The sequence below is a fragment of the Vipera berus genome, assembly GCF_964194415.1.
Source record: "Vipera berus genome assembly, chromosome: 1".
Classification (NCBI taxonomy): Eukaryota; Metazoa; Chordata; class Lepidosauria; order Squamata; family Viperidae; genus Vipera; species Vipera berus.
Window position 1 is genome coordinate 231,013,953 of NC_138202.1, and position 27,145 is coordinate 231,041,097.

At 38.4% G+C, this 27,145-nt stretch overlaps 1 protein-coding gene across 1 annotated transcript in view; it reads right to left on the reverse strand.

The window, feature by feature from the left end:
- KHDRBS2 (KH RNA binding domain containing, signal transduction associated 2) overlaps positions 1–27,145 on the reverse strand; it is a gene marked incomplete at both ends in the record, with an annotated part of 414,751 nt that overhangs the window by 124,271 nt on the left and 263,335 nt on the right. The window contains 2 exons of the mRNA XM_081316505.1: positions 1,659–1,854; positions 9,650–9,777. Coding sequence (XP_081172631.1) covers positions 1,659–1,854; positions 9,650–9,777 — 324 coding nt within the window. The remainder of the gene's footprint in view (positions 1–1,658; positions 1,855–9,649; positions 9,778–27,145) is intronic.

Here is a 27,145-nt window from a genome sequence, read left to right on the forward strand (position 1 = left end):
TACTTGAGTTGGAGGGGGAGAGGAGAAGATCAGAGACAACCATGCAAAGGCAAAGCCAAGATCTGAAGCTCCAAAACCATGATGATATACCTCAATGGGAGGCTTATTGGCCATGATCTATTTTGCTCTGGGTTCGTACAGAAATGAAATGATGATAATAGCATGAATGTCCTTCATTCAGAAAACAGATCAAAATTTCCATTTATCCCTGATGAATCACTGCTCCTTATCTAGCTTGAAAAGAATTACACGCATGTGCGCACATCCAGACAACACAGAGCTTGTGTATCTGATCTTTAATTCGACAATATGCATTGCCTAAGCATTGCGCAAGCATGCCTTGCCTATATTAACCCTTAACTGATTAATAATAAAATTAATGTTCTGCTTTTTCTCCAGGAATTTCTGTTGTTTTTATGGGGACTTTCTCTCACTTTTAACACCCCCATAGAAATCGTACGGAGTAGATTAGGCTGAGAAAGTAGCTGGCCTGAAGTCACCCAGGGAATTTCTATGGCTGATGAACTAAAACAGGGCTCTTCAAACTTGGCCCTTTTATGACTTGTGGACTTCAACTCCCAGAATTCCTCAGCCAGTGCCTGGCTGAGGAATTCTGGAAGTTGAAGTCCACAAGTCATAAAAGGGCCAAGTTTGAAGAGCCCTGAACTAAAAGATGGGCCTGGCTGTTCCTAATTCTAACAATTTTATCTCTACAGTATATTAGCTCTCTCTAAAAAAAAACACTGGTTTTGAAAGACTCAATTTGTTTTTGTATTGCTTGTATCACATTTCATTATAAAAATGGAACCCTATCCTTTACAATAAAATAAAATAAAAATAAACAAATGTATAATGCATTTGCAATTGGTCTATTCTGGTGTTGCCTGTGTATTTTTTAGTTAAAAATAAAATAAAATAACATTTGATTGTTTTAAAATGAGTATTTTTAAACCTGTGGTTTTGGGGCTACCAAAGTTTAAGAGAACTATTTGGTTCAACGTTGACCAATTAAATAGATGAAAAACAACCACTTCCCCATCTCTGATTATTTTGTGAGCCCATACATCTCTCAACTCAGTAGTTATCTTGCAAACAAACAAAGAAAATCAGAAGAAAATTAATGCAATTTAGCGTATCCCAAATAAACTTTATTGGATGTTTTGGGGCCACTCGCTAGCTTTTAATTCAACATCTTCCGCAAATTTGGTTTGAGGGAAAAAATGAAAAAAGTAATGCTATGGATGTTGCTTTGAACTCTCAGAGGAAAAGTATGATATAAAAACTACCACATCAATGTATCATTTAAAAATAAAAGCTAAACATTCCGACAACACTTTGCAAAGCTCAGACTTTCAGCAATCCTCAGAATCACTTCCAAAAAGAAGGCAGGCATTATGTTTTCCTATGCATATAATAGCCCTGGCTCAGGATGAACCGTTCTGCAAAAGAAAATACTTGGGAATGAGATAATAGCCTGAATAACTCCAAAACTGCAAAAGCTAATGCGGCATCCAGCTCATCAAATGCAAACGATTCCCTTGGGATTCGTCTGAATGCTCTTTATGGGTACAATTAACATATGAATAACCACTTGCAACAATATGAAATCTGACTTAACCGTTGACATTTCTTTGTGCTGTTGGAAAACAGGTACTTACATACTCTTCGTAAGACTCATGGGCTGGCAGAGGGGGTGCCCTGTAACCTGGTACCGCTGGAATTCCTCTGGCTCGAGGGGTGGGGACTCCTCTGGTGGTGGGTGGGACCGGGAGTACTCCGCGGGTCACTGGCGTTCCTCTTGCTACTTGAGCTCCTCGTCCGGGTGGTGGTGGAGGAATGGCACTCCCACGCCCCCTAAGAGTGAACAGAGCAATCGGATGACTGTGATAAGGAACGCTAAAAGGATATGAAAGATTTATAAAGATACATAAAAGGATTCCTGCGCTGACTGCCTCGACATTAAACTGTTATTAGAGGAAAGAGCCAGTAATTTAGAGAATGCACATTACCATTCGGGGTCCTTGGTGCTCTCTAAGCCTGGTTGGTTTTTTTTTTTTGCAGATGTTTCATTATCCAAGCTAGGTAACATGATCAGAGCATTCTGATGCCCTGTTGTTACTGGATGATGATGATGATGATGATGCACTGATGATGCTACCTCATTTGGGTAATGAAACGCCTGCAAGAAAGCAACCAAACTCAGGGAGCACCAAGGATCCCTCATTTCAACCCTGAGCTACAAATATGCTCCTTTATTGGTACGTTACCATTCATCAGTAAACTTTAAAAGGAGGAAGTAAGTAATAAGAAGGAAAGGGTGCTGAGGAGATGCAGCAGACAAACCTAAGAAGATTTGTCTGCTCATCCGCTTAGATCAATGTGCAGAATATAAGGAACAAAGTGAGTCAACTTGAAAGCCCTAGGGTGAAAGATCTGATATGGAGGGAAATAAGGGGGACAAATATTTATTAGTATTACTGAAATCTGATTGGGTAGAACTCAAGGCAGGAATATAATCCTGGAAGTTTATAAAGAGGTCCAAAAGAAACAGACTCACTGAAAAGTGTATGCCTCTGTGTGTGTGTGTGTGTGTGTGTAAGAATGATGACTCCTGTATGGGATTCATAATACAGGGATCCTCAATGTCATTCATTTAGTGACTGTTCAAAGTTACAACAGCATTGAAAAAAGTGACTTATGATCATTTTTCAGACCTACGACCTTTGCAGCATCCCCATGGTCACAACATTAAAATTCAGATGCTTGGCAACTGGTTAATATTTATGACGGTTGCAGTGTCCTGGGGTTAAGTGATCACTTTTTGCGACCTTCTGACAAGCAAAGTCAATGGTGAAGCCAGATTCACTTAAAAACCCTGTTACTAACTGCATCACACAACTGCAGTGATTCACTTACTAATTGTAGCAAGAAAAGTTGCAAAATGGGGCAAAAGTCATTTAACAATTATCTCGCTTAACAACAGAAATTTTGGGCTCAGTTTTGGTTGTAAGTTGAGGACTATCTGTAGTAGGATGAAAGCCCTGCAGAAAAACATCTTGATGAGTATTAAGGGAAAAGACACGGGAATGACACTGTTGTGAGTGTGTCCTACAGATTTCCCTACCAACCAGAAGGTACAGATGAAATCTTTGTAAACCAGATGGCTGAGGTATTCAGGAAACACACCACCATGGCAATGAGGAATTTCAACTACCCTGATATCATCTGGGATTTAAACTCTATGCAAGTAGACATACTTTCCAGATAATTTCATTATCCAAAAGGTGGAAGAAGAAATGAGGGGCTCAGCTGTACTGGACTTAACAGAAAAGAAATGGCTGAGGAAGTGGAAATTGTAGGAACCTTGGGAGTATGTTACCATGTGATCCTAGAATACACTAAACTGAGGCAGGGAAAACTGAAAATGATCAGGTTAGAGTTCCTGAGTTCAAAAGAGCTTGAAGGATTCCAAGGATGGAAATCCTGAAGAAAAAATAGTTCAGGACAGTTAAGATATTCTGGAAAGTCACTGTTCTGTACCAGCCTGCTACCGGCCCTGCAGAAAAGGCAGGGACAACCCCTTTTACAAGAAGGCAAGAGGCTGGAACTAAGCCTGCCAAATTTATTAACATAAAAACATAAACAGAGCAAACAGAGCAAAGAGAGAAAACACGAACCATGAAACAGGAGCTATTCAAACGGTTGCCTTCAGCAGACCAGCCCTCCCACACATTCCCCTTTTAAACAGTTCAGGGCGTGGCTTCTCTCTGCCTCCTTCCGAGGTGCCCCATTGCCTTCCTCTGTTTACTCCTGATTGACTGCCTCATGCGTCAGGCGTCCTTGAACAGGGCCAGCTGTGGGTCATCTTCATCCACGCTGTCAAGCTCACACAGCTGGGTCTGTGTCATAACCAGGTGGGAGGGGCCTGGCTGAGGGCTCTGTGGAGCCTCAATATTATTCTCAGCAACCTCTCCAACACCCCCCTCCTCCTCCTCTGAATCGTCCGACCCAACTGCCAAACCCACAGGCTGACCCTGAATCACAACAGTCACTAAGGTGGAAAAAAGACATGGCTGCTTTAAACAGTGGGTTCATTAAAATGATTGTTTAAGCCATCTTACCTTTCTTTTGGCTTAGGCAGAAAAAAGGCCTGGAAAAAGAAGGTCTGCTTTAATAAAGAGCAGAAAGGTGCTGTGTTCACACTCACCTGAGATCCAAAACACTATTCCAAATCACTTCAGCATTTGCAAAGCCTTACTATTATTATCTAAAACATCCTAAGGAATTTGGGAGTATTTCATCTCACACAAATGTGCTTGAACTTGGCACTGAACTTCTGAGGCTGCTCTATTTCCTCTATCTCCAAATACTGGCTTGGTGAAGACATTCTAGCAAGCTTTCTGCTTGGTAGCTCATGGATCGTGGACAGCTCCTAAAAGGTGGGTCTATAGCTAGAATATTAGAAAGATAGTTGATCGGTCTGCTCTACCTCCTGCTATGGCTATGTATATTTTAAATGACCTGGTTATTGCCCCTGTTTGTTGGTTTGAATTATTTAACTGATATATTGCATTTTTATCCTAGATGTTTTTTTTGTACTTTTATATTTTTAATTGGAAGTTACAGTAGGGGTCTTGGGATCAAAAGGTGGAGTGAAATTCTCCCACGCAAACTAAATAATTTTTTAATTAGGGAAGAATTCATTGCAGAAACATCAATGCAAAATTAATAGCTTATGACAAGGGTGTAGCAGAGGGAAAAAACACACAGAAAATCTAAAATCATGATACGCTGTTGTATTCCTTTGTTTTGTACCCGTCAATGGCAGAAGCTGAGGTCACTCTCATTAATTAGTCATGAACCTGGGCCAGGCACTTTCACTGAGCTGGAACACCTCATATCACAGGAAGTAAAATATTGGGAGGGTAGAGAAGTACCAGGTAAGCGGTCCTGGCCTTCTAGGAGGAAACCTAGGGCATAATGTAGTAACTTATAAATTCCCTTTGTAAGCAAAAATATTTTCAACAGTTTTGTCAGTGTGTTAACAATTGAAATGCCAACTCTACCATGTAGAAAACTTGTCATTTCTAGATATCTGATGTCCTTTAGATGGTTCATATACAGCTTTCCATCAGTGCTTGATAAAGGACCATCTAATATTACTTTGATTCTGCCAAGTATTAGTCAGACAATTGTTCAATGTCATCTCCATTTTGTGATTTTACAGAAAAAAAGTGCATAGAAAATGAAAGGTACTACAGGTGGTGTTCTTATCTTGGAGATGTACTTACCTAAGTTTTGAAGTTGTGAACACAGGCCCTGAGAGGTGGGATAGCTGTTGTTATCCAGAAAGTCCCATTAGCTTTCCGAAGCGCTACACCACAAATATTCAATTATGAGATCCTATGGTTGAAATTGAGTTATACAGAGAAGTGGTTTGACTGCTGTGGTATAACTTCCACGCTATGCAGCAATATCTCTGACCGACTCCATTGCCAACTTAGAGTTGGAGCTTCTAACACATCTAAGAGACTTTAATTTGCTCTTTTAAGTGTAAAGTCTGGAGTGGCTCATGAGTTCATAGCAACCAGAGCAACCATGGACATAGCCCAAGTTATAGAGAGCTGAACACTTATGGATAGTCACATGATGGATCTGATTTTTATATCAGGGCAATTGCAATGTGATCTGAAGGTAGAGGATATTGCAATTAGATATATCTGGAATGCCAATTGACCTGTTTCCTAGACCAGCGATGGTGAACCTTTTAGAGACCAAGTGCCAAACTGCAACCCAAAACCCACTTATGTATCATCGGGTGCCGGGTGGGCGTGGGCCATTGGGTGGGTGTGGCCAATTGGCTGGGCGTGGCTGCAGTGGTAATGGCAGACTGGGTGGGACTAAAAAGTTCAATCAATCAATTCCAACTTTGTGAGATCTTTCTTTTTCCCGCGAGAAGTTGAAATTGATTGACTGATTGAACCTTTTTTTTTTTGCACACAGCGGCAGAGGCCTAAAACAAAAAGGTTTTATAAAACCCAGCTGAAGGCCTAGGACTGGGGCGATGGCACACGTACCCACAGAGAGGGCTCTGCATGCCACCTGTGACATGCCTGCCATAGGTTCGCCACCACGGTCCTAGACTAAGAGTTCTTTCTCAGAGACATGCCTCAGTCACCTTGTACGAGGATTATCACAATGCATTGTGCACAGATCACTTTGAAACTACAATTGATCCAGAATGTGTCAATGTTCCTTTTAGAATAGTTGGAATAAATCAACCCTGCTGTCTCTTAAATAGTTCTTGAAGATTTTGGGTTTTTTCCCCTAGGTTCTGCCTTATGTGTGTTCAGATGAATTGGATTATTTCTAATACAGCTAATCCTCAGTTTAAAGCTGTTCAACCAGCTTCCCACGGAGCTTAGGACCGCCCCCGACCTTCGCTCATTTCGTAGGGACTTGAAAACTTGGTTTTTTGAGCTGTCTGGCCCAGACTGAGGGGTTTTAATTATTTAATTAATGGGGTTTTAGTTAAGTTCAGGGATTAATTTAATCTTAGTTTTAATCAATTTCAATTATTAATTATTTAATTATTATTATAGTATTATTTTCCCTGTAAACCACCCTGAGTCCTACGGGAATAGGGCAGTATATAAATTTAAATAATAAATAAATAAATAAATAAATAAATAAATAAATAAATAAATAAATAAATAAATAAATAAATAAATAAATAAATTTTGTGACCAAAGTTACCACAGCAGTGAAAAAAGTGACTTATGACTGTTTTTCACACTTGCAACATCCCCATGGTCACATAATCAAAATTCGGATGTTTGGCAACTGGTTTTTGTTTATGATGGTTGCCATGTCCTGGGGTCGCGTGATCCCCTTTTGCAAACTTCTGGCAAGCAAAGTCAATGGGGAAGCCAGATTTACTTAACAACCGTGTTACTAACTTAACGACTGCAGTGACTCACTTAACAACTGGGGCAAGTAAGGTCATAACATGGGGCAAACTTCACTTAACAACTGTCTCACTTAGCCACAAAATTGTTGGGCTCAGTTGTAGTCGAGGACTACAACAACTTATGTATGTTGTGATAACGTCTACTCCTTGCCTATGGCCACCTTATTTTCAAATTGATATGGTATATTGGCTTTTTTTTAAAAAGTGTGTATCACCAAGAATCATTATGAGTTTGGTGGCCTTATAAATTGAAATTATATGTTATATAAATAAGACATAAATTGTGTGCTGCCAAGACTTATTTGAAATAAACACTTTTTCATTTCAAGATATTTGACAGAAATCATTTTATTTTACTCTGCATATTTGATGAATATTCATTCTATACTGTATTAATTAATAATGCTGTGTATTAGAACTCTGTTGACTTTGAAAATAATTCAGAATAAATTTTTGGACCTCAGGTAAGGGTACCCCATCTTTACGATCTACTAAATACCCCATTTTTAAAGGCTTTCACATGAGCTTGAAAAAGATGCAAAGGCTCTAAGAATTGCATTGACTGGTTTTCTTAAAATAGCATCTTTTTTTTAAAAAAAAGATGTCAAGGCAGCCTGAAAAAAGTCAGACTGCTCTAATGAAGAGCAGAAAGCTGCTGCATTAATATGAGGTCTGAACCTTTTCTTGTGAATTAGCATGCCCAGCCTTTCCCTATATTATTCAAAAATCTCAAATCAGAAAGGTGTTATAATAATCAGGATTTGACACATAAAGCTAAAGCATGCACCACTTTTAGTAACATGCAGTTCGTGGAAAAAAAAATTCTGCAAGAATTCAGTTGAAAACCACAGTGGGTTTTAAGATGAGATTCCAAGGATCTGAACTGTTAACGAGGACTTGCAAAGAAAATGATTTCAAAGAGAGAACAGCTGTTTAAAAATGGGAAATGGTTCCTCTAGAACATGGGTGTCAAACTCATGTCACGTGATGTGTCGCAACGTATCACGACTCTTTTTGCATTGCCGGCAACGGGTTGGGTGCGGCTTCGGTATGATGAAACTGGCCTGCTCTAGAACATTTGGAGAAGGAAAGTAGGAAATGAAATGCAGCTACTCTACAAGCAGTAAGATGAAATAAGCCACCTATAAAATAGATTCCTAATTTTATTAAAACTATTAAATTATGTGTAATTGGAGTCATAAAGGGCAGAATTGATATTTATGAAGACATAATAATGTTCCTATACAATGAAATTACGATCACAGTCTGACCTTGGCTGTGAACATTCTCAGAACAGATGGCCAGAAGTGGTGTCCACTCACTTCCGATGGTCTGTTCTGGGCCTGGCAAAAAGGGGCTAGGGCATCAGCTGGTTCACCTAAGTTAACCAAAAATTAGCTACCAGTTCTACCAAACTGGTGTGAACCGGCTGAATCCCACCACTGGTGTTGCCACAAAGAAGAGGGAGTCAAGCTATTCTCCAAAGCACCTGAAAGCAGGACAAGAAACAACGGATGGAAACTAATCAAGGAGAGAAGCAACCTAGAAGTAAGGAGAAATTTCCTCACAGTTAGAACAATTAACCAGTGGAACAACCTGCCTCCAGAAGCTGTGAATGCTCCAACACTGAAAGTTTTTAAGAAAAGACTGGACAGCCATTTGTCCGAAATGGTATAGGGTTTACTGCCTGAGCAGGGGGTTGGACTAGATGACCTCCAAGGTCCCTTCCAATGCTATTATTGTTGTTATTGCTGTTATTATTATATCTACATATGCTGATGGAAAAGGGAAATTACTACATTGAAAGAAAAAATAAGAATATTTTTAATCAGCATCTTGAACTGTTAATGAAAAAAGCGAAATAAATCGATATGGGATATTGGATAAAATCAAAGGCTTAGTTTAAACCAGTTCTGTGAACCCTATGAGGTTTACATTTGGATGCTTTTGCATCTACCAAATTAAAATCCACCTACCATCAATTAAATTATTTTGTGTATATAGGGAGACTGCCAAACATAAATTAAGAATAAACTTAATCTTGTACTAGATTTTAAAATAATTAATTGTACTGTTATTCTTTTGAATAAGTCATCACGCATAAGTTACCCCCAAACCTGTTTTACACAGAAGCAGAAGGTATGCCGCAAATACGAGCATTTAACAAAATTGTTCCTTGCAGATTTTCAGAGAAATAAGGCCCTACTATAAAGACAGGCATCTTCTAGAAATGTCAAAAGGTGACTTCTATCACCTCCAGCCAGCAAGGGATAAGCCCCTTGGAAGAAGAGGAGGAAGATTGTAATCCCTAAAATAACTGAAAGGAACTAAATTGGTAAAGATGGATCCAGTAGACGTGGCTGTGTTTATTTAAATATGAAAATACTGGGATTCATGCTAGGATGAATGTTCATTGGTTTGGAACCCAACCATAAACTTTGTTTAGTCTCTTTGTTTTATAAGATATATTTTCAGTTCCTCTGTGTAAGTGTAATTGCAACTAGATGGAAGGCTTTGTTAGAACCAAATGCATAAACAAAACTTCCTCCTTTATTCTTCTCAGCTGTATCTGTGAGCTGTGGCATGTATCTGTTTATTAACCAAGTCATTTGTATCCAATGTTATTATAGCTATTATAAAGTATTTATACTGAGTATAAAGAAAGTCAAAGCAACTGACCTTGAAGGAGTTGCAGGAGGAGCCCGAATTCCTCTTCCTCGAATACTTCGCCCACGAGGTGAGTCCTCTGAACCATTTAAATATGACAATTCCCTCAATTGCTCTTGACGGATTTCATCATTATAGTCCTGGGGAGAAGGGAGCAATAGAACATCTGTCATCTTTACTGCTGAAGGTCCATTCCTCCTCCCAGATTAGATAATTTTAAGTTTAAGATAATTTCCAGAAAACTTAAATGACTTCATTGCTTGGGATCGTGGTTTTTTTTTTTTAAAAAAGCAAATAATGTTTAACTCACATTATGCAGATAAGCAAAAAAATATGCAAAAATGGTTTATTGCCACCAAACTAAGCAATGGATGCAGTTAAAAATATAATCATTTTCATGTTGGTTGCAGAGCTATGCAGAAATAGACTTGACGGAATCAGCCCTAAGTTAGTTAGATTGTAGATTTTAGAGTTTTTCAAGAGTCAAGATTCTATTTGAAACAAAGTAAGCAGTGTATACAGAGAATGGCTTGTTTCCATCTCCTTAATAGCAAGTCTTCTTTGGGTCATGTGACCAGGAAGGGGAGGGGCTTAAGAATGGAACAATTGGCAATATTTTGAGTCACTGTCCAATTGCCTTACTGGGATGTAATGAGGATTTTTTTTATTAAAAAAAAATCCATACTATCTGGCCAGATGCAGCCCACTTGTGAATTTATTTTTTTCTTCAATGGTTTGTTTCACCACACCAAACTGACTGCCTTCAGTTCTGTTTGTGGAGAGCTATCTTGTTAGTGAACTGACAGAATTCCAAATTCCCTTAAAAATTATTTTAAGATTCCACTCGATTAGAAAGAATGAAAAGAATCATTTATGTTCTATAATAGGAAAACAACCAAATGCCTACCTCTGATTCATTGTTTAGCTGAATGAAAAAAGCAGAAATACACCACAGCTTTGTAATGCAAACATTACCCTTTGATGTATTTCCATGTGATGTCAATGCATGTATGTAAGGGCAGAACTTGCATGGTGACATCATGATGCATATGTTGTCATTTTTGTGCCATTGTGTCTAGCTGTACTTAGGGTGCCAAGTGGGTGGGCATGTGTAACTGTTATCTAGCTTGGATCCTTTACAGAAAACCTCCCCTCATCAGTAGCTTAATTTAGTTGCCCTGGTTGGGCAAAGTAGATTTGCAAAGTCAGACTTCTGGGAAAAAAAGTTAGAAGAACTCCACTGACCAGCTCTTCAATGGAAGTGCAGCTTTGCTGCCTGTGACCACTGGAGTTTTCCAGAGTGGGGGACAAGCTTGATCTCTCCTGGACAGGAGCCCCTCTTAAATGGCAGGATTGAGTTGCATCTGGGTTGTGACTTGATGGCAATACTTGATGTTAGAGAGCATCGGTGCGATGCCATGCCACAGAGATAACCAGACTACTGACAATGAATCTGGCATGGTGCAAGTGGAACTTGTAGCCTTGCCAACATGCCCACCCCATCTATTTGTTACTGTAAAATTGATTTACAATTATTTGAATGCCACCTACTAGACCGACTATAGACAGCATACAAAATCAATTAAAAGTACAGCAGCCATAAAATCCAGTATTAAACATCCTTACTTTTAAAGGAAAGCAAGCAAATTGACCAGTGCTTGCACTATTAGCCTGAAATTCATTTGTGCCTTGTTTAGACTTAAACTTGCCTCAACTGTGCAGAGTTTAGAGCTGTTTTGCTGTAATCTGCACCATATAAAGCTCACAACCTTGACTCATCTCCTATTACGATGAAATTCTCACAACACCGATTCCATGCATCTTTGAGATTTTAAAATGGCATTGTTAATTGTAAAACATTAGCAATCTAAGTGACATGCAATGCAGCCTATCAAATAAATCTCAGTGCACACTTAATACTTCTTCACAATCGTGAAGCAGAATATTGACTGTTTCTTCTGATAAAATAATTCAGTTTGGTCTCCATCAAGAAAGTGTGTAGCAGTTCTGTAATATGCAAGCATCCCTCTATTGATTCTAAAAGCTTATTGGAAAGATTAATGCATTTCATGGCTTCATTTAGCTGCTGAAACAATACACTTATTAGCCTTCTGTGCTGAAAATCATAAAAAACATGTTAAATGACATGTCTTGTTTCTGTCCAAATGATACAAATAATTATGTACAAAGCAAATGGTAGTTTTCAGAGCAGCACTTTTTGATTGCAGCTTTGAAAATCATAATAATCATTCATTTGCTGCTGCTGAGGTTTACTAGGAGAAATTGGCATATTCAGTAGTAAACCTAAGTTAAACAAATAGAGGAAAAATATGTATCGTTCTGATTGCCATTCAAAATAATTATAAACAAGACAGGTTTACTAAATGATGAGCTCCAAGATATTCTATTAAAAAGACACCCCAACCAGGGGTTTTTTTTTGGTTGATAGCATTTGCATATTCAGATGGAATTCTTCCTTTGGGCTGTAACTTCCCATTATTATTGTTCCTCAGAATTAGAAAGAATCTCATTCTTTGGATTTATTTTCTCTCATGATGCCCCAGTAATGATGGCAATGATGTTCCTAAGTCAATATATTTTATTGTTAGCTTTTATATTAATATCTTCTGTTCATTGTTAGATTATTATGTTTATGTTGTACGCTGCTGAGTCAAATTGTTTGAGTTGCATGGCCTTATAGCTTTTTAAATAAATAAATAAATAACAGAATTTTAATTGCACAGTACTGTTAGGTGCATCCTAAGAACCAAGCTGCACAAAAATGTCTTCATGTGCTACTTTCCTATTGCCATCACTACAGGAAATACTCTCAGTTTTTCTGCTTTGTGATATAAAGCATCTGATATAAGAGTAATAGTATTCCATTCCTGGAATTGTGAAGCAATCAATTCATAAGTTTATCTTATTTCAGAAAGATAATTCATTGATAAATGGATGTATAGTCTGCATCTGGCTACGAAAGTTCACCAAAAGTGAAGGAAAAAAAATAGATATAGGGAACATCCAGGGCCATATATTCAGACTGTCTTTGACCACAACTGGGGCCAGAATTTCTGTTGCTAAGTGAGTCATACCCAATTTTACAACTTCTTTTGCTATGGCTGTATAAGCAAATCACTGCAGTTGTTAAGTGAAACATGCAACTGTTAAGTGAATCCAGCATCCCACATTGACTTTGCTTGTTGGAAGATGGCTGGGAAGGTCTCAAATGGCAATCACATGATCCCAGGATTCTGTAACCATTATAAGTATCTGCTGGTTGCCAAGCTCCTGAAATTCAATCACCTAACCGTGTGGATGCTATGACAGCTGTAAGTATGAGAACTGGTTGTAAGTCACTCTTATCAGTGCTATTGTAACTTTGAAAGGTCACTAAATGAATGGTTGTGAGTCAAGGACTACAAGTAGTATTTTGGAGATCTAGAACCAATCCCTCTGGTCCTGATCCAAACCTGAGTTTCAACCACTGGTCCTTGGGGATACAAGAAATAAAATCCCTCAGTCTCTGAGGTAGAAAGCCAAAAGCAGAGACATAACAACAACAACAACAACAACATCAACAACTTTATTGTCACTTTGAATGTACACCAATCGGCATACATCAAAATGAAATTTCGTTGCATGCAGCTCTCAAAGGGCCACCACCTCCAATATACACTCCTTGTTCGTGGCCAGCTCAATTTTCAGAATGTCCATTTTACTCTGTAAGGAGCGAACAATGGCAAACAGGACAGATGGAAACGGAGCTCCATGTGGATTAGCCCTCAAATTAGCTTGTATTCCTGCAGGATGACAACCTCACCTCCTTTTCTTTTTCTGATCCTGACTCTTCCACCTTTTCCTTAAAGGGGCCTTGCTCCTTTTCACCCCTGGAGCACGCTGCCAGGCCTCCAACTCCTCCTAAAGCCTCTCTCCCTTCCTCTGGGCTTGCCGACAGCCTCCTCCAGTTCCTTTGCTCCATAAGCCCCGGGACTTCTCCTCCTCTGCCTGCACCGGAAACAGCCCTGATTTGCAATAGAATCCATCGCTGGGCCAGCGGTCAGATCTTGCTGCCGGTCTATTCAAGGGGAGCAGCAGCCTTGTCTCATGTCATCTAAGTGTACAAGTCAGGACTGTTTGCTAAGAACACACTCATATATTTAGTATAACTCTTTTGATGCCCCAGCACTAAGTGGTTTGACTTTTGGCTTCCCTCATGAATGCCTTCTTGAAAAAATTTAACCTAATTATCCCTTTTTGCTTTCTCGCTGAATATTGGCTACCAGTAAGAGCCTCTGTTCCTATGAACTTTGATTGCTTTTGCCTCACAAGTCCCCTTGCTATTATTTGTTAACACTGATTCGGTATCTTATTATCTTTGTTTTATGAGCCAAGGCGATATATTGATTTGTTGCATATAAGAACCAACCATTTTGCTATTTAGGGGCACAGAATAGGTCAGAAGAAATATCAAGTCTGATGGAAAGAGGTCTATTATGGAAATGGATGTCAAGACTTGTTTCTCTTGTATATTTTGGAAAATTAGTCATAAAGTGCAATGTCTCATCTCTTAAAAAAAATAAGATTTTGAAAAAGACTGATGGACCAGCTTTTCATGAGAAAACTTGATACAGTAACATCGCTTCCTAAAATCCAGGAGAAGATGGTGCTTCTGCCCATTTTCAAAACAATTTGGTCTCATAGGTTTCAGAGAATTTTGAGCCATGATGGAATTTCTGCTCAATTATCATACAGAACCTGGCAGCTGAGTCCCTTTTAATTCCCCAAATCTTCAAAAACACTTGGGAGGTAATTGCTGATTGTCTTCACTTTTGCTGACTGACATGCTGAGAAGAAGAAGTCAGAACAACTCTTTCCCCCAAGCTGCTCTAAGCTGTGCAGTGATTAAAAAAAACAACACCTTATTCTAATCTTATCACCTGGCATCCTAGTAGAGCCCACTCATCCCATGCTGAAGAGAAATAGGAAGCTGACAAATATTATTTTCTTTTTTTTACTTCTGCTCAGTTTGTCTGAGCAGTGGTCCAAAGATAGGAAGCTTTCTCAGAGGATATGATGCCCAGGAGCCAGGAAGTAGGGTGGAACAAGCATATATGCATATATTTCCATTCTGAAAGCCCAAAGATGCTTCTGTGAATCCTATGAAAATAGTACATGTGAATTTCCCAGAGAACTGAATTTCTGAGAAGAAAAAAGAAGAAGAGAGAATTACACCAACACAGTGGAATATTTGGCCGGCTCTTTGGTTTAGTGTACACATAATTATATATACAGACATATAGTCAGAGGGCATACTTATAAGAAGCAAAGATAGTTTTTTATTTATACAATATCACCATCAAAGGCAGGAGTTACCGCACCCAGGTTTTTCATATCTCTTAAGTGATCCATACAAGGCAGATTTCAATATTATTCAACTAAAACTCTTATCTTGGCCATGCTAGTGAGAGCTGCTGAGAACTGTAGTTCAACAGCATCTTAAGGATGAAAGATTCCCCTTTCCTTTCCTGGACGGTAATATCAGCTCATTGCTCCACATGGCCAGGAAGAAGACAGGGGAATATAGTCAGTTGACATGCAGACAGCCAGTTTGGTTTAGTGGTGGAGGCACCAGGCTAGAAAGCATGAAATCAAATCCTGCCTTAGCCATAAAAGCCAGCTGGGTGGCCTTGGGCCAGTCATTCTCTCTCAACCCAACTCACCTCACAGGATTGTTGTTGCGGGGACAATAGGAAGGAGAAGGAAGGACTATTGTGTGTGTTTGCTGCCTTATTTGTAAAAAATAATAAAGGCAGGGCACAAATAAATAAATAGATGTAAGACACTAAAAAACATTTTGAAAATTCTAGCTATGGAAGAACAAGAATGAAAAAGGTCAAATAACAAACTGGAAGCAAGGATGACTTTTTATTTGACAGGAACGAGAGATATAATTGAGTATTTTTGTAATATAATGTAATCCAAAACTTCACCCAGAACTAATGAAGCAAACTCAACACTGACATTTTGATGTAATCCAAGGGGGAAAAAAATAATAAAAAGAGTGAACTAATGCATTCCTTTTTAAATTGTTATATTAAGACCGTAACTGAGAAACGAAGGAAAAAACCAAGGTGATTAAATAACACTGCTAATTTTAAAATAACCATCCTATTAAAAGATTAAAAAAACCCTCTCCTTTAGATCTATTAAAGCAATTAACTTGTACCCAGTAGGCCTGGATGCAGTTTTGGCATTTGTAACTTTGGTAGTAAACAAAACTTTTCTAATTAAAATCTTATTATTACTGTGTAGCAATTTTCCTGAATGCCCAATAATCTCTAATTTGACAATTATGTACAGTCACATCATATGATTGAAGAATTATTTTTCAAACTGTTTATGACTAGCAGGGAAGATGCACACACACACACACACACACACACAGAGAGAGAGAGAGAGAGAGAGAGAGAGAGAGAGAGAGAGAGAGAGAAGAGAGAGAGAGAGAGAGAGAGGGAGGGAGGGAGGGAGGATAAGATAGATATCTGAGAGGTACCATTTCCAATTGTTTTATAGCTCTTTTCTAAATTCTACCTATTTTTTCCATCATTAGATATCACCTATATGTTATAAAACCATCTTCCATAAAAAAGAACAAAGGACAGTTTCTGGCTTTGGCATTCCTTTGAATCCTTTAAATCCAACACTGCCATGATTATCAAGACATGGAAATAACTGCCTTGACTCTTAAGGAGAGAATCTTTTCTATTTCTTTGAACTGTAACAACCGTGGAACAACTGTAGCTGTAACAGGGTTCTTGTTGTCGTGAAAATAGGAGAAGGAAGGTACGTGGGATAGGTTCCCCACCTTGAGTTATTTGTAAAAATAATAAAGGCAGGAAAGAAATAAAGAAACTAAACCAGGACCATCTACATTAAGACTGAACAGCCCTCTCTCAAAAGAGAGGGAAGGACTCAACCCCACCTCTCTCCTGTTGACTCCTTTCAGCAGTTCCAAAACGGTGCCACACCCATTTGCACTATTCGACTGAGTCTGAGGACACAGATAAAGCCCCGAGTGGCCTCAACGACTCCCAGAAAGAGTGCTAATGGCCAGATGACTGCAAGGAACATAAATGCTTCCATCCTCCACCATTCAATCAGAACGGAAGAAACTTCTTGAATGGAAAGTGAAACGTCTTCAAGGAAAAAACAAAGTCCAGTTTTGCCTTTTGATTTTTTTTTTATTTAAAAAGTTTTACAATACATTTTGACTTTAATCCCCCCCTCCCCCACCCCTATCTAACCCTCCCTATCCCTCTCCCCCATTCCCTCCTCCCCCCCCACTTCCCAGAGCTAAATACAGGGTATAAAATCAAAAAACAAACATAAGCACCCCTATGTTATCAACAATAAACTATTAATTCTATCTCCCTCTAGCTCATATAAAATGAATACAAACAATATTAATATTACAAATAAAGTAAAAAAGAAAAAGAGGAAAACAGAAAAAGAGCTTTACTCAGAATAGATTTTCTTAATCCCAGTCCTTATTCATATTAATTTAAAAAAAAAAGAAAAAAAACTTTCACCTACTATTTACATTCTCCAACCTTTCTCTAATTTCTAAACAAATTCTCAATTACACGCCAAAAGCGCCTATCTCTATTAACCTTAATAATCTCCAACCAAACTAAACTATGATCAAAAATAGTTCTTGCATGTATCACGCCAAATGTCTCGCAGTTCCAAATCATCCTTGAGTTCAAATAAAAAGAGTAAAAAAAAACAGTTTAAGCAGTCTGTAAGACAACTTGTTGTTAATTAGGAGCTTGCATACCCATTCTTAGTTCAACACATACTTTTAGTCCATAACCCTAATATACTTTTCTAACAAGCAAATAACATCAATCTTAAATTGTGTTAAATATTAAAAAAAAAACTTTCTTTCTCCTCTATGATAAATTTAATCCATTGACATTCTAATTTAAAAATTTAATCACCAAAGCCTCTTTGGGACAACCCTAACCTTGGATGACTGAGAATCTCCACAGATAAACTAAATCAAACTTTTTTATTTCCTTAGGTTGCTTTATGAAACTGACCTGTTCTTTTTCTTAGCCGTGGCTTGCAGGTTTGTGTATGTCAAATGAAGTCTCTAGGTCTCCCTTTGCTCTTATATCTGTCACCCACAATGTTACCCCCCCCTTTTTTTTTTACTTTTTCTTAAACTCTTAGTATTGTTTCTTCTTCTCAACAGTTCTTTGGGAGATACTTCCCCTTCCCCTGGGTCCGGATTACCTACGGCAAAACCTGCGGCCGGCGTCAACTTCCCTCCGTCCAGTGCGCTCCCACAGAGAGGGCCTCCTCAGGGTGCCTCCGATCAAAGAATGCTGATTGGTGGCCCCCAGGGGGAGAGCGTTCTCTGTGGGCGCACCAGACCTATGGAACCGCTTACCGGTCGAGCTCCGGATGGCCCCCAACCTTCGCTCCTTCCAGCGCGATCTCAAAACCTTCTTTTTTGAACAAGCTGGCCTGGTCTGACGGGATGGGGTTGGGTTTTTTATAATTAGTTTTAATTTTTAATATGTATTAATTACTACGGGCATAGTTGTTTAATCACTTTTTAATTTTTGTATCCTGTTTTTATTATGTATTGCCCTGTTCACCGCCCTGAGTCCTTCGGGAGAAGGGCAGTATACAAATTAAATTATTATTATTATTATTATTATTATTATTATTATTATTATTATTATTATTATTATTATTATTATTATTATTATTATTATTATTATTGAGAAGTTCACCAGTTCTTTGGCTTGCCTAATGGCTCCATTTGTGTTAGAACTCTTTGATCCCTTCCTCTGCTCTCTTTCCATAGACCTATTTACGTATCTCTTTCCTACATCCTGCTAATTACAAGCTCTGGCCACTCATTCCAGGATCCCCATTATTTCATTGATTCTCCTGACAATTCATTACTAATATGCACCGGCTTTATTAATTTCTCAGACTTTACTGCAACCCTCTGGGTTACTTAATTACAAAGTTAAAACAAATGATATAAAAGTCACTGCATAAAAAGCAATTCTAGGAGAATAAAAATACAATCTAGACTTTTATTCATCAGAGTGAATGATTATTAAACTGAATGTAAGCCACAACTTTAAGATGTATCACTATGTTCTGATGGTTAACTGTATAAAGAGTAATAAATGTGCTAGCCCTTTTAAATAGAAATAGCACATGAAAAACTCGACAGCCTTTCTGGAAACTCTTAAATAAAGCATCTCTCAGATCTTGAGACTTAATGGCTTGAGAATATGCTATGCCTGTGTATATTTTATGCTTTGTAATTTGTGGATGCAATCATATGCTAAGGCTGTTGGCTCCGCATATAGTTCTGGTTAGTGTTTATAGCACATTGCACTACGGAGGATTAGGGGAAAGTGATATGTAGCCATATCTGTAGGTAGGTGAGTGGTGCTGCACAAGGAAGGAGTAGCTTCTGTGTGAATTGGAATTCCACTTTATTTTCAACACCTAATAAAATTTTTAATAGACCAGGATCAAATGTAAAAGAAACAACTGACAAAACAGGACCACAAAACAGGTCGTTCTATCAATGGGAGTATCACTTAAAGTGTCTGTGTGCTTCCTATCTAAATTCATTATTATCTGGCACTTGGTTGCCAGCCAGATACCCAGATCAATCTAGGAGTCAGCAGAGGGCTATCTCAACCAATGGACATAATGAGAAATAAAAGGGAGATTCTCTCTCTCTCTCTCTCTCTCTCTCTCTCTCTCTCTCTCTCTCTCTCTCTCTCTCTCTCTCTCTCTCTCTCTCTCTCTCTCTCTCTCTCTCTCTCTCTCTCTCTCTCTCTCTCTCTCTCTCTCTTAAAAACAGAAGTAGAGGAAGCATGAGTTGAATCTTGGAACATCAGAATGGTTCTAACAATTCTGGATACAGCTGTGCACATGTGTTAAATGATATTATTATACGGTTTATTCTGTCTTCCCCCCCACACACACAACACATGGGCACACAAATATATTCAACTCAAGGTGGTGAACAGATCTAATATGTTCCCTAGCATAGCAGTCCTGTGAGGTGGGTTGGGCTGAGAGTGTCTGGCCCACATTTACTGAGCAGGCTTTCAGGTCTAAGGCAGGATTAGAACTCACCATCTCCTGGTTTCTAGGCCAGCACCTTCATCACTGCACCAATCTGGGTCTCAGTTGAAATGTATGCTTGTACATGCATGTGAACATCATTGTCTTACTGGGAATATCTCAACTGATTGTGAGATCTGAGCCACAACTCACTTGCAACCTATTATTTTATGCTATCGTATTTGTCTAACTATTTAAATCATAGCAGTTGGGGTTTGACAGCTGAAGGATTCAAACTTCCAATGATCTATGGATGAAAGAAATGACTACAAAAAGCATCAGGACTAGCTAGATGGATTCTCTTAGTCTTTGAAAAGTGAATTCATTATTGTCAGTTCTTTTGTTTTCATTACATTCATCACATTACATTCATTAGAAGCCCATCCATTTTGCAGCCAAAACTGAGAAAACAACTTTTTTCCCCCAGCAGTTAAATCAAACTAAGATTCTGTTTTGTACAGTACGGTAATTAGTAAAAAAAATATCGTATGCAATATGTACACCCATGCCATCAGCCAGGCTCTCTTAAGACCAGAGATTGGACAATTTCCATTTTACTTCCCACTCCATAGAGTAGGGTTCTGCTTCAACAGTTTTCTGTCCAATTCTTTTTTAAAAAAATCTTGACACAAATATGTTGTACTGTGAAGAGGCAAAGAGTTTTACTCACATTTGAAAATATAAAAGGTGGCTCAGGCTCCCCCCCCGGTTCTTCACAGCAAAAATACCCATAATTCTTTGTGGCTTTTCACTTCAAAAGAAAAAGCAAGCCCTGTCTAGCAGGGGGCATGCTCAGTAAAGGGAGTCAAGAAATCTAGCCCCCTGCCTGTTGAAAAAAATTGGGTAGATGATGATGATGATGATGATGATGATGATGATGATGATGATTATAGAGTGATACAAAAGCTGTCTAGAAGTTCTTGCTAATTTTCAGATCCACTCTCAGCAGGATCCCTAGACATATTGCTTTACATTTTTCTAAATAAAATCCTGTAGAGAGAGGATTTATTTCTGGTTAATGCAATGAAGTTATAATGAGAAAGGCAAGCAGGATTTATACAGTATATGATGCTTTAGTAGGTGTAGAGCACCATGTATCCACTTGTTCTCTTCTACTGTTTTGGCTTCTGGACCTCTACTACCGTGTTTCCCCCCCAAATAAGACTGGGTCTTATATTAAAGCATTAGGGCTTATTTTCTGGTTAGGTCTTATTTTGGGGGAAATACAGTACTAAATGCGTCTGTCTGGCTGACAATCTTAATTGGGGCTTATTTTGGGGGTGGGGCTTACATTACGGGTGTCCTGAAAAATCATGCTAGGGCTTATTTTCCAGTTGGCTCTTATTTTCGGGGAAACACATTACATGAATGCACAAGAGTTAATGTACAATTTCCCATTATCATCATCATCATCATCATCATCTTATGCTAAGCACATGTACATCAACATAAATTCAGGTTTTCAATGTGACTGAATCAACATTCCCCTTGAGATAATAGAAAGCATATGTATATCTCACCTGGAAATTAAGTGAAGCTTTAAAAGAAACTTTCCACTTACATGTATACTGTATGTGCTTCCCATTACCGAAATGGAACATTGGTCTGATTGTTTTTTGAGTACGTGATTATGTGCACAAACAAAGAACAGTGAGAGAGGGTGGTACTTTAATGTTAAGGCACTAGAGCTTGTCTTTGACCTCTCTTTTTCCTTTCAATTGGAAAATGTAATTGAATTTTGAATGTTACCATATCCATTAAAAACAGGCTTAAGCCCTTTAATTATGTGCAAAGCTCTACCTAGCAACAACTAGAATATATTCTCAAGCAGTGCATGGCAGGCAAATGAATGACCTTACAGATGAATGACCTTGATTGTATTTTGCTGCAGACTATGGATATGTATATTTTCTCTACACATGGCAACACAAAAAATAATAATTGTGCATAAAATTAAATCTCAACAACTATTTCTTGAACAAAGAGTAGCACAGATCTCTTCCAGTTATATTCTACTACTCTGTTCTACTAGGCAAAATGGTTACATTGCACTAAATAATTTGAACCATCTTTAAATGAATATTGTGAGGATTTAGCTGAACCCATTCAGGAAAATGTTTTTCCTCTGAGCTTGTGCAAACTATCCTTGCCATTAGTTTCTCCTGGCAAATTCTATGATGTCCTTCCTTCCTCTTATCTACTATCTCACTGCCATTTACAGTAGAAGTAGCTTTCTCTCAACTCTAGAAGAAACTTCCTTTCCAAATGGAGCTAGTCACTCCACTTCTGGTGCTATGTGATAGTTATGATTTATTTAATATTGTCTTTCTGATTAATGAAAGCACTGAACTGAGTTTGGTAATCTAAAATTACAGACTTCAGGCTGAGAAGATTGCAGTTCCATTCCATGCCAGAAGCAGCACATATGACAAATGCTTCTAATTATGAAAATGAAGTACTTAACTTCAGAATATTCTTCCTGATCTGTAACTCTGCTTCTTGATTATTTAACATAGTTATTTATTTATTTTCTCTCTCTCTCGTAGAGACTAATTAATTATAACCAGGGCTTTTTTTCTCATAGAACGCTCAGAACGGAGTTCCGGCACCTTTTTTGGATGGAACCTTGTAGGGTAGGGCAAGGCGGGCTGTATGACATGTGTGAATTCCGGCACCTTTTTCTTTTACAAAAAAAGCACTGATTATAACTGAAACCACAGGGAGAAAGTGGCCAGTTTTCAGCTCACTGGACCACAAGTAGTATAAATTGACAAAGTTACTTGTAGCTATAAATTACCTAAGGCTGCAATCCTCAACAATCTGTCGAGGAACCTGTGACCCTCTAGAGGAGCCTTTCCTAACCTTGGTTCTTTCCAAGGTGTGAACATCAACCCCCAGAATTCTCAACAATAGCTATGCTTGCTGAACTGTGAGTTGAAGCGTGCACTTGGTATTGCAAGCCTTCTATCAGGTGCAAGAAGTCAGGAATCAGGATAGAGTTCAACCTATTCTCCAAAGCACCTGGAGGCAGAATAAGAAGCAATGGATGGAAACTAATCAAGGAGGGAACCAACCTAGAACTAAGAGGACATTTCCTGACTGTTAGAACAATTGATCATTGGGATGATTCAACTCCAGAAGTTGTGGATGCTCCAACACTGGAGGTTTTTAAGAGATGGGATGACCATTTGTCTGAAATGGTGTAGGGTCTCCTGCTTGAGCAGGGAGGTTGGAACACAAGACCTCCAAGATCCCTTTCAACTCTGTTATTCTGTTGCTACAAGTGTATTTAATGCCCCCTGTACACAAGAATCTGAACTACTATGATCAAGGTGAATTGGTGCCAGATAAGAGTCAACAAACTGCAAGGGGGTGGTGGTGGACTAGACTTAGGCCTGTTATGGGGATGTAGAGTCTCCAAACTGATGATGTGTTTGACTCCACTTTTGGGCTCAGCCTGGTCATCTCCTACACTTTCTTTAGCATGATTAGCAGTACAGGATAATGAGAACTGAGTTCAGTGAAACCCTGAAAGGCCACAAGTACCTTCAAACTGATTTCAGACCTCTGTTAAATTATATACACTGGTCTAGGAGTTATGCTTATCTTACCTAATTGAGCATCCTGCCCTTAAAATAATAACACAAATACCTGGGCATCATTCAAAATGACAATATCAAGCACTCTGAAGTCAAGAAGAAGCTTAGACGTCAATACATTATGAGACTGAAGATGATTTTAAAGTCCAAACTCAGTGGAGGAAATATCATCAAGGCAATTAACATCTGGGGAATTGAAGTCATTAGATACACAGCTGGAATACTGGAATGGAACTCAAGCAGAATTAAAAGCCCTGGATAGGAAGATTAGAAAAATAATGACAATAAATTGTGCTGTTCATCCATTAAAAAATGCAAGTAAAGCAGATAACAAGATCAGGAAAGTTGAAGAAAGAGAGATAGGGACTAATTGTGGTTGCACAAAACCAAGTCTTAAGAATAAGTGTATACATATCCAGAATTGAGGGGACAGAAACAGAACAGAAAATGTCACCTCTGCAAAGAAACTGAAGAAACAGTAAACCACCTAGTTAGCTGCTGCAAGAAGATTGCACAGAGTGACTACAAACAATGTCATGACAAAGTAGCAACAACCGTGCACTGGAATATTTACAAGAGATACCATTTGCCTGCAAGTAAGAACTGGTGGGATCACAAAATAGGCAGAGTATTAGAAAATGAAGAAACTAAAATATTCTGGGACTTTAGAATTCAAACAGACAAGCACCTATAGATTTAACCTGCCTATTACAGGTTCTTGGGAGGAACTCAGTAGGTGGATAAAAATGCCAAATCCAGTCTAAACATCTGGCTGTGCACATTGCATATAATTTCATTGTTTAATTTTGTAATAATAACAACATCAACTAAAAACTGGCAACAGTGATTTCACATTTTTGGACATACCATTTGTAACAATAAATGTATATGTCATCTGACTCCCAGCAACTCTGTGCGGAATACACTTTGCATTGCCCCATATATAAGTTATTTCAGCAAATGCAACAACCTAATCTCACAGAAATTGAAGCTAAAAGATAAAGATGAACCAACTGCATGAACTACTTATCAAGACATCCTACTTACAGATCTAAACTCAGATCTATTATGTTCATAACAACATTATACCAAAAGAAAATAATATGCCCTACATATTTCTTCCAAGCTTGTCAGCAATATCATCAGATCTGGGGTATTTAAAGCACCAAGGAAATACTACTCTATCAATATAAACATCTGATATTTTTCCACTGGTAGAATGACATCATAAATCAATATGACAAGTACAGTCTCTGTGTTATGTTCAAGTTGGAAACAGCTGCATAAAGTGATATGATTTGTCAGAGGTCAGAACAGTGTGAGACTAATCCTTCTAAATTCTTGAAAGGCTGGTAATTAGTCATCATGCAACAGCCAGAGAAAGGGCTTGAAAAACTATGTGGAAGTAACAATATGTTCATAGTTTCTTCAGCATTTGAAACAGCCTATTATTCATTCTCTACATTGCCAATCTTCGTTATAGTGTCATCCTGATGTTTGAGACCATAATCACTTGAAATGATGAGGGTTGTGAGCCAATATTGCTGAAGAACACTGGTTGGAGAAACCTACTCTAGCCTAAGGGACTGACTTCTCACTGTTTCTGTGTTACTCAACAGGAATTGGTACTGAAAATTGATATTGACTTTCTGTAGACTACTCATTTATTCCAGAGCCCCTGTAGAGAACAAAAGGTGATAGCTTTAATCTATCTGTCTGCTAAGGGACAGCTTTGTATTTGCAGTCAAGCTCATTATACAAATTAATGGCCTAGTTTCAGTTGTAATATATACTTATTAGGAAATGAATGCCCAGGAATCAAAATACATAATGTTAGTTGCAAACAGGGCAAATGGTAGATTAGCAACACATTGGTGGGAGTGTAATCCAGGTTCTACACAGTCTATATCAGACGTCTTATACACCAGTTAATGAGTATTAAATCTATGGTTGAATTGGGAGGGATAAACAGTTTGGATGAGTTTGATATGCCAAAAAAGGAAGACAAAATAAAAAAAAACTGGGGAAAGTCTTTTATTCATGAATAAGTAATCTCCTTGTCATGCTTGGGGGACAACTGATATACTGAATTAACACTTGCTGTTTTGCTGTGTTCTGTGTCCTTCTCTTGAAGCCTGCAGGTACAGTTTCATAACATAAGTGATCTTCAATGAAGGCAACAGTTAATTTCCATGCAATATCCACTATCCCTGGATGAAATTTTCAGTGTTATTTTTAAAGGGATTAGTGACTGGCTGTTCAATGAACTCGTAGGGCAAATGTGGAAAAACGTGATCACTATTTGAAATTTTACGACTGGCCAAATTGTGAGCTAGTTCATTTTTGGAATTAAGATGGTCAGTTATTGAAACTTTGATAGCAAATTAATATTTCGTACCTGAAATATTAATGAAGATTACATGCATTTGACATTTAAGAAACTGTCCTGTAAAACTGTCACTCTGAATGAGAGGGAAGTGAAATCTATAAAATTGTTGCTATAATAAAAGTGGGGAGATTGCTTCTCTTGGCACACATATAACAATTGACAGAGAAGAGGACAGAGAATCAGGTATGATTTATCTATTTGTGATGATATTTTGGAGTATCTAATCGTGGGGTGGAGATCTAGACCAATCATAGGAAAAAGCACATGATTATTAGGTACCTCTTTTTCCTACATGATGATAGTGTAATAGTAAATTTGGAACAAAATAAGGAAGAAGTATTGATTGAAAGCTGACATCATGTGGTAATGGGGTGGAGAAGAATTTATAAACTGACTGGATTTGCCTGTATTCTTTAATGCCAATGTGAAATAATATGAAGCTTTTCTTTAACTTAATTCAAATGCAGCTTATAAGAAACAGTTTATTTGTGTCCACACTCCAGATACCAGCTCTTGCCAATGTTATTTTACACACACAGTGTAAAATGCAATTTTAGACAGTGCGATTTAAATAACATACTAGGCAAATGCAACATCAGATAATAATTTTTACCGAGCCTCCTTCCATTTTTAATTAGGCAATTATACATCTGCCTCCCCTTCATGGATTACTGCCTTGTCGTGGCGAAGGGGCTTGCGTAATTCAATGAAGCTATGAGCTATGCCGTGCAGGGCCACCCAAGATGGACAGGTCATAGCAGAGAGTTCTGACAAAACGTGATCCACTGGAGAAGGAAATGGCAACCCACTCCAGTATCTTTGCCATGAAAACCCTATGGACAGTACCAAAAGGCAAAACGATATGACGCTGGAAGATGAGCCCCTCAGGTCGGAAGGCGTCCAATATGCTACTGGGGAAGAGCAGAGGGCTAGTACTAGTAGCGCCAGAAAGAATGAAGCGACTGGGCCAAAGCCGAAAGGACGCTCAGCTGTGGATATGTCTGGTGGTGAAAGGAAAGTCCGATGCTGTAAAGATTTTTTCTCCATAGGAACCTGGAATGTAAGATCCATGAATCAAGGCAAGCTGGACGTGGTCAAACAAGAGATGACAAGACTGAACATCGACATCTTAGGTATCAGCGAACTAAAATGGACAGGAATGGGTGAATTTAATTCAGGTGACCATCAGGTATACTACTGCGGGCAAGAATCCCTCAGAAGAAATGGAGTAGCCTTCATAGTCAATAAAAGAGTAGGAAAAGCAATACTGGGATACAATCCTCAAAATGACAGAATGATCTCAGTTCGAATCCAAGGCAAACCATTCAATATCACAGTAGTCCAAGT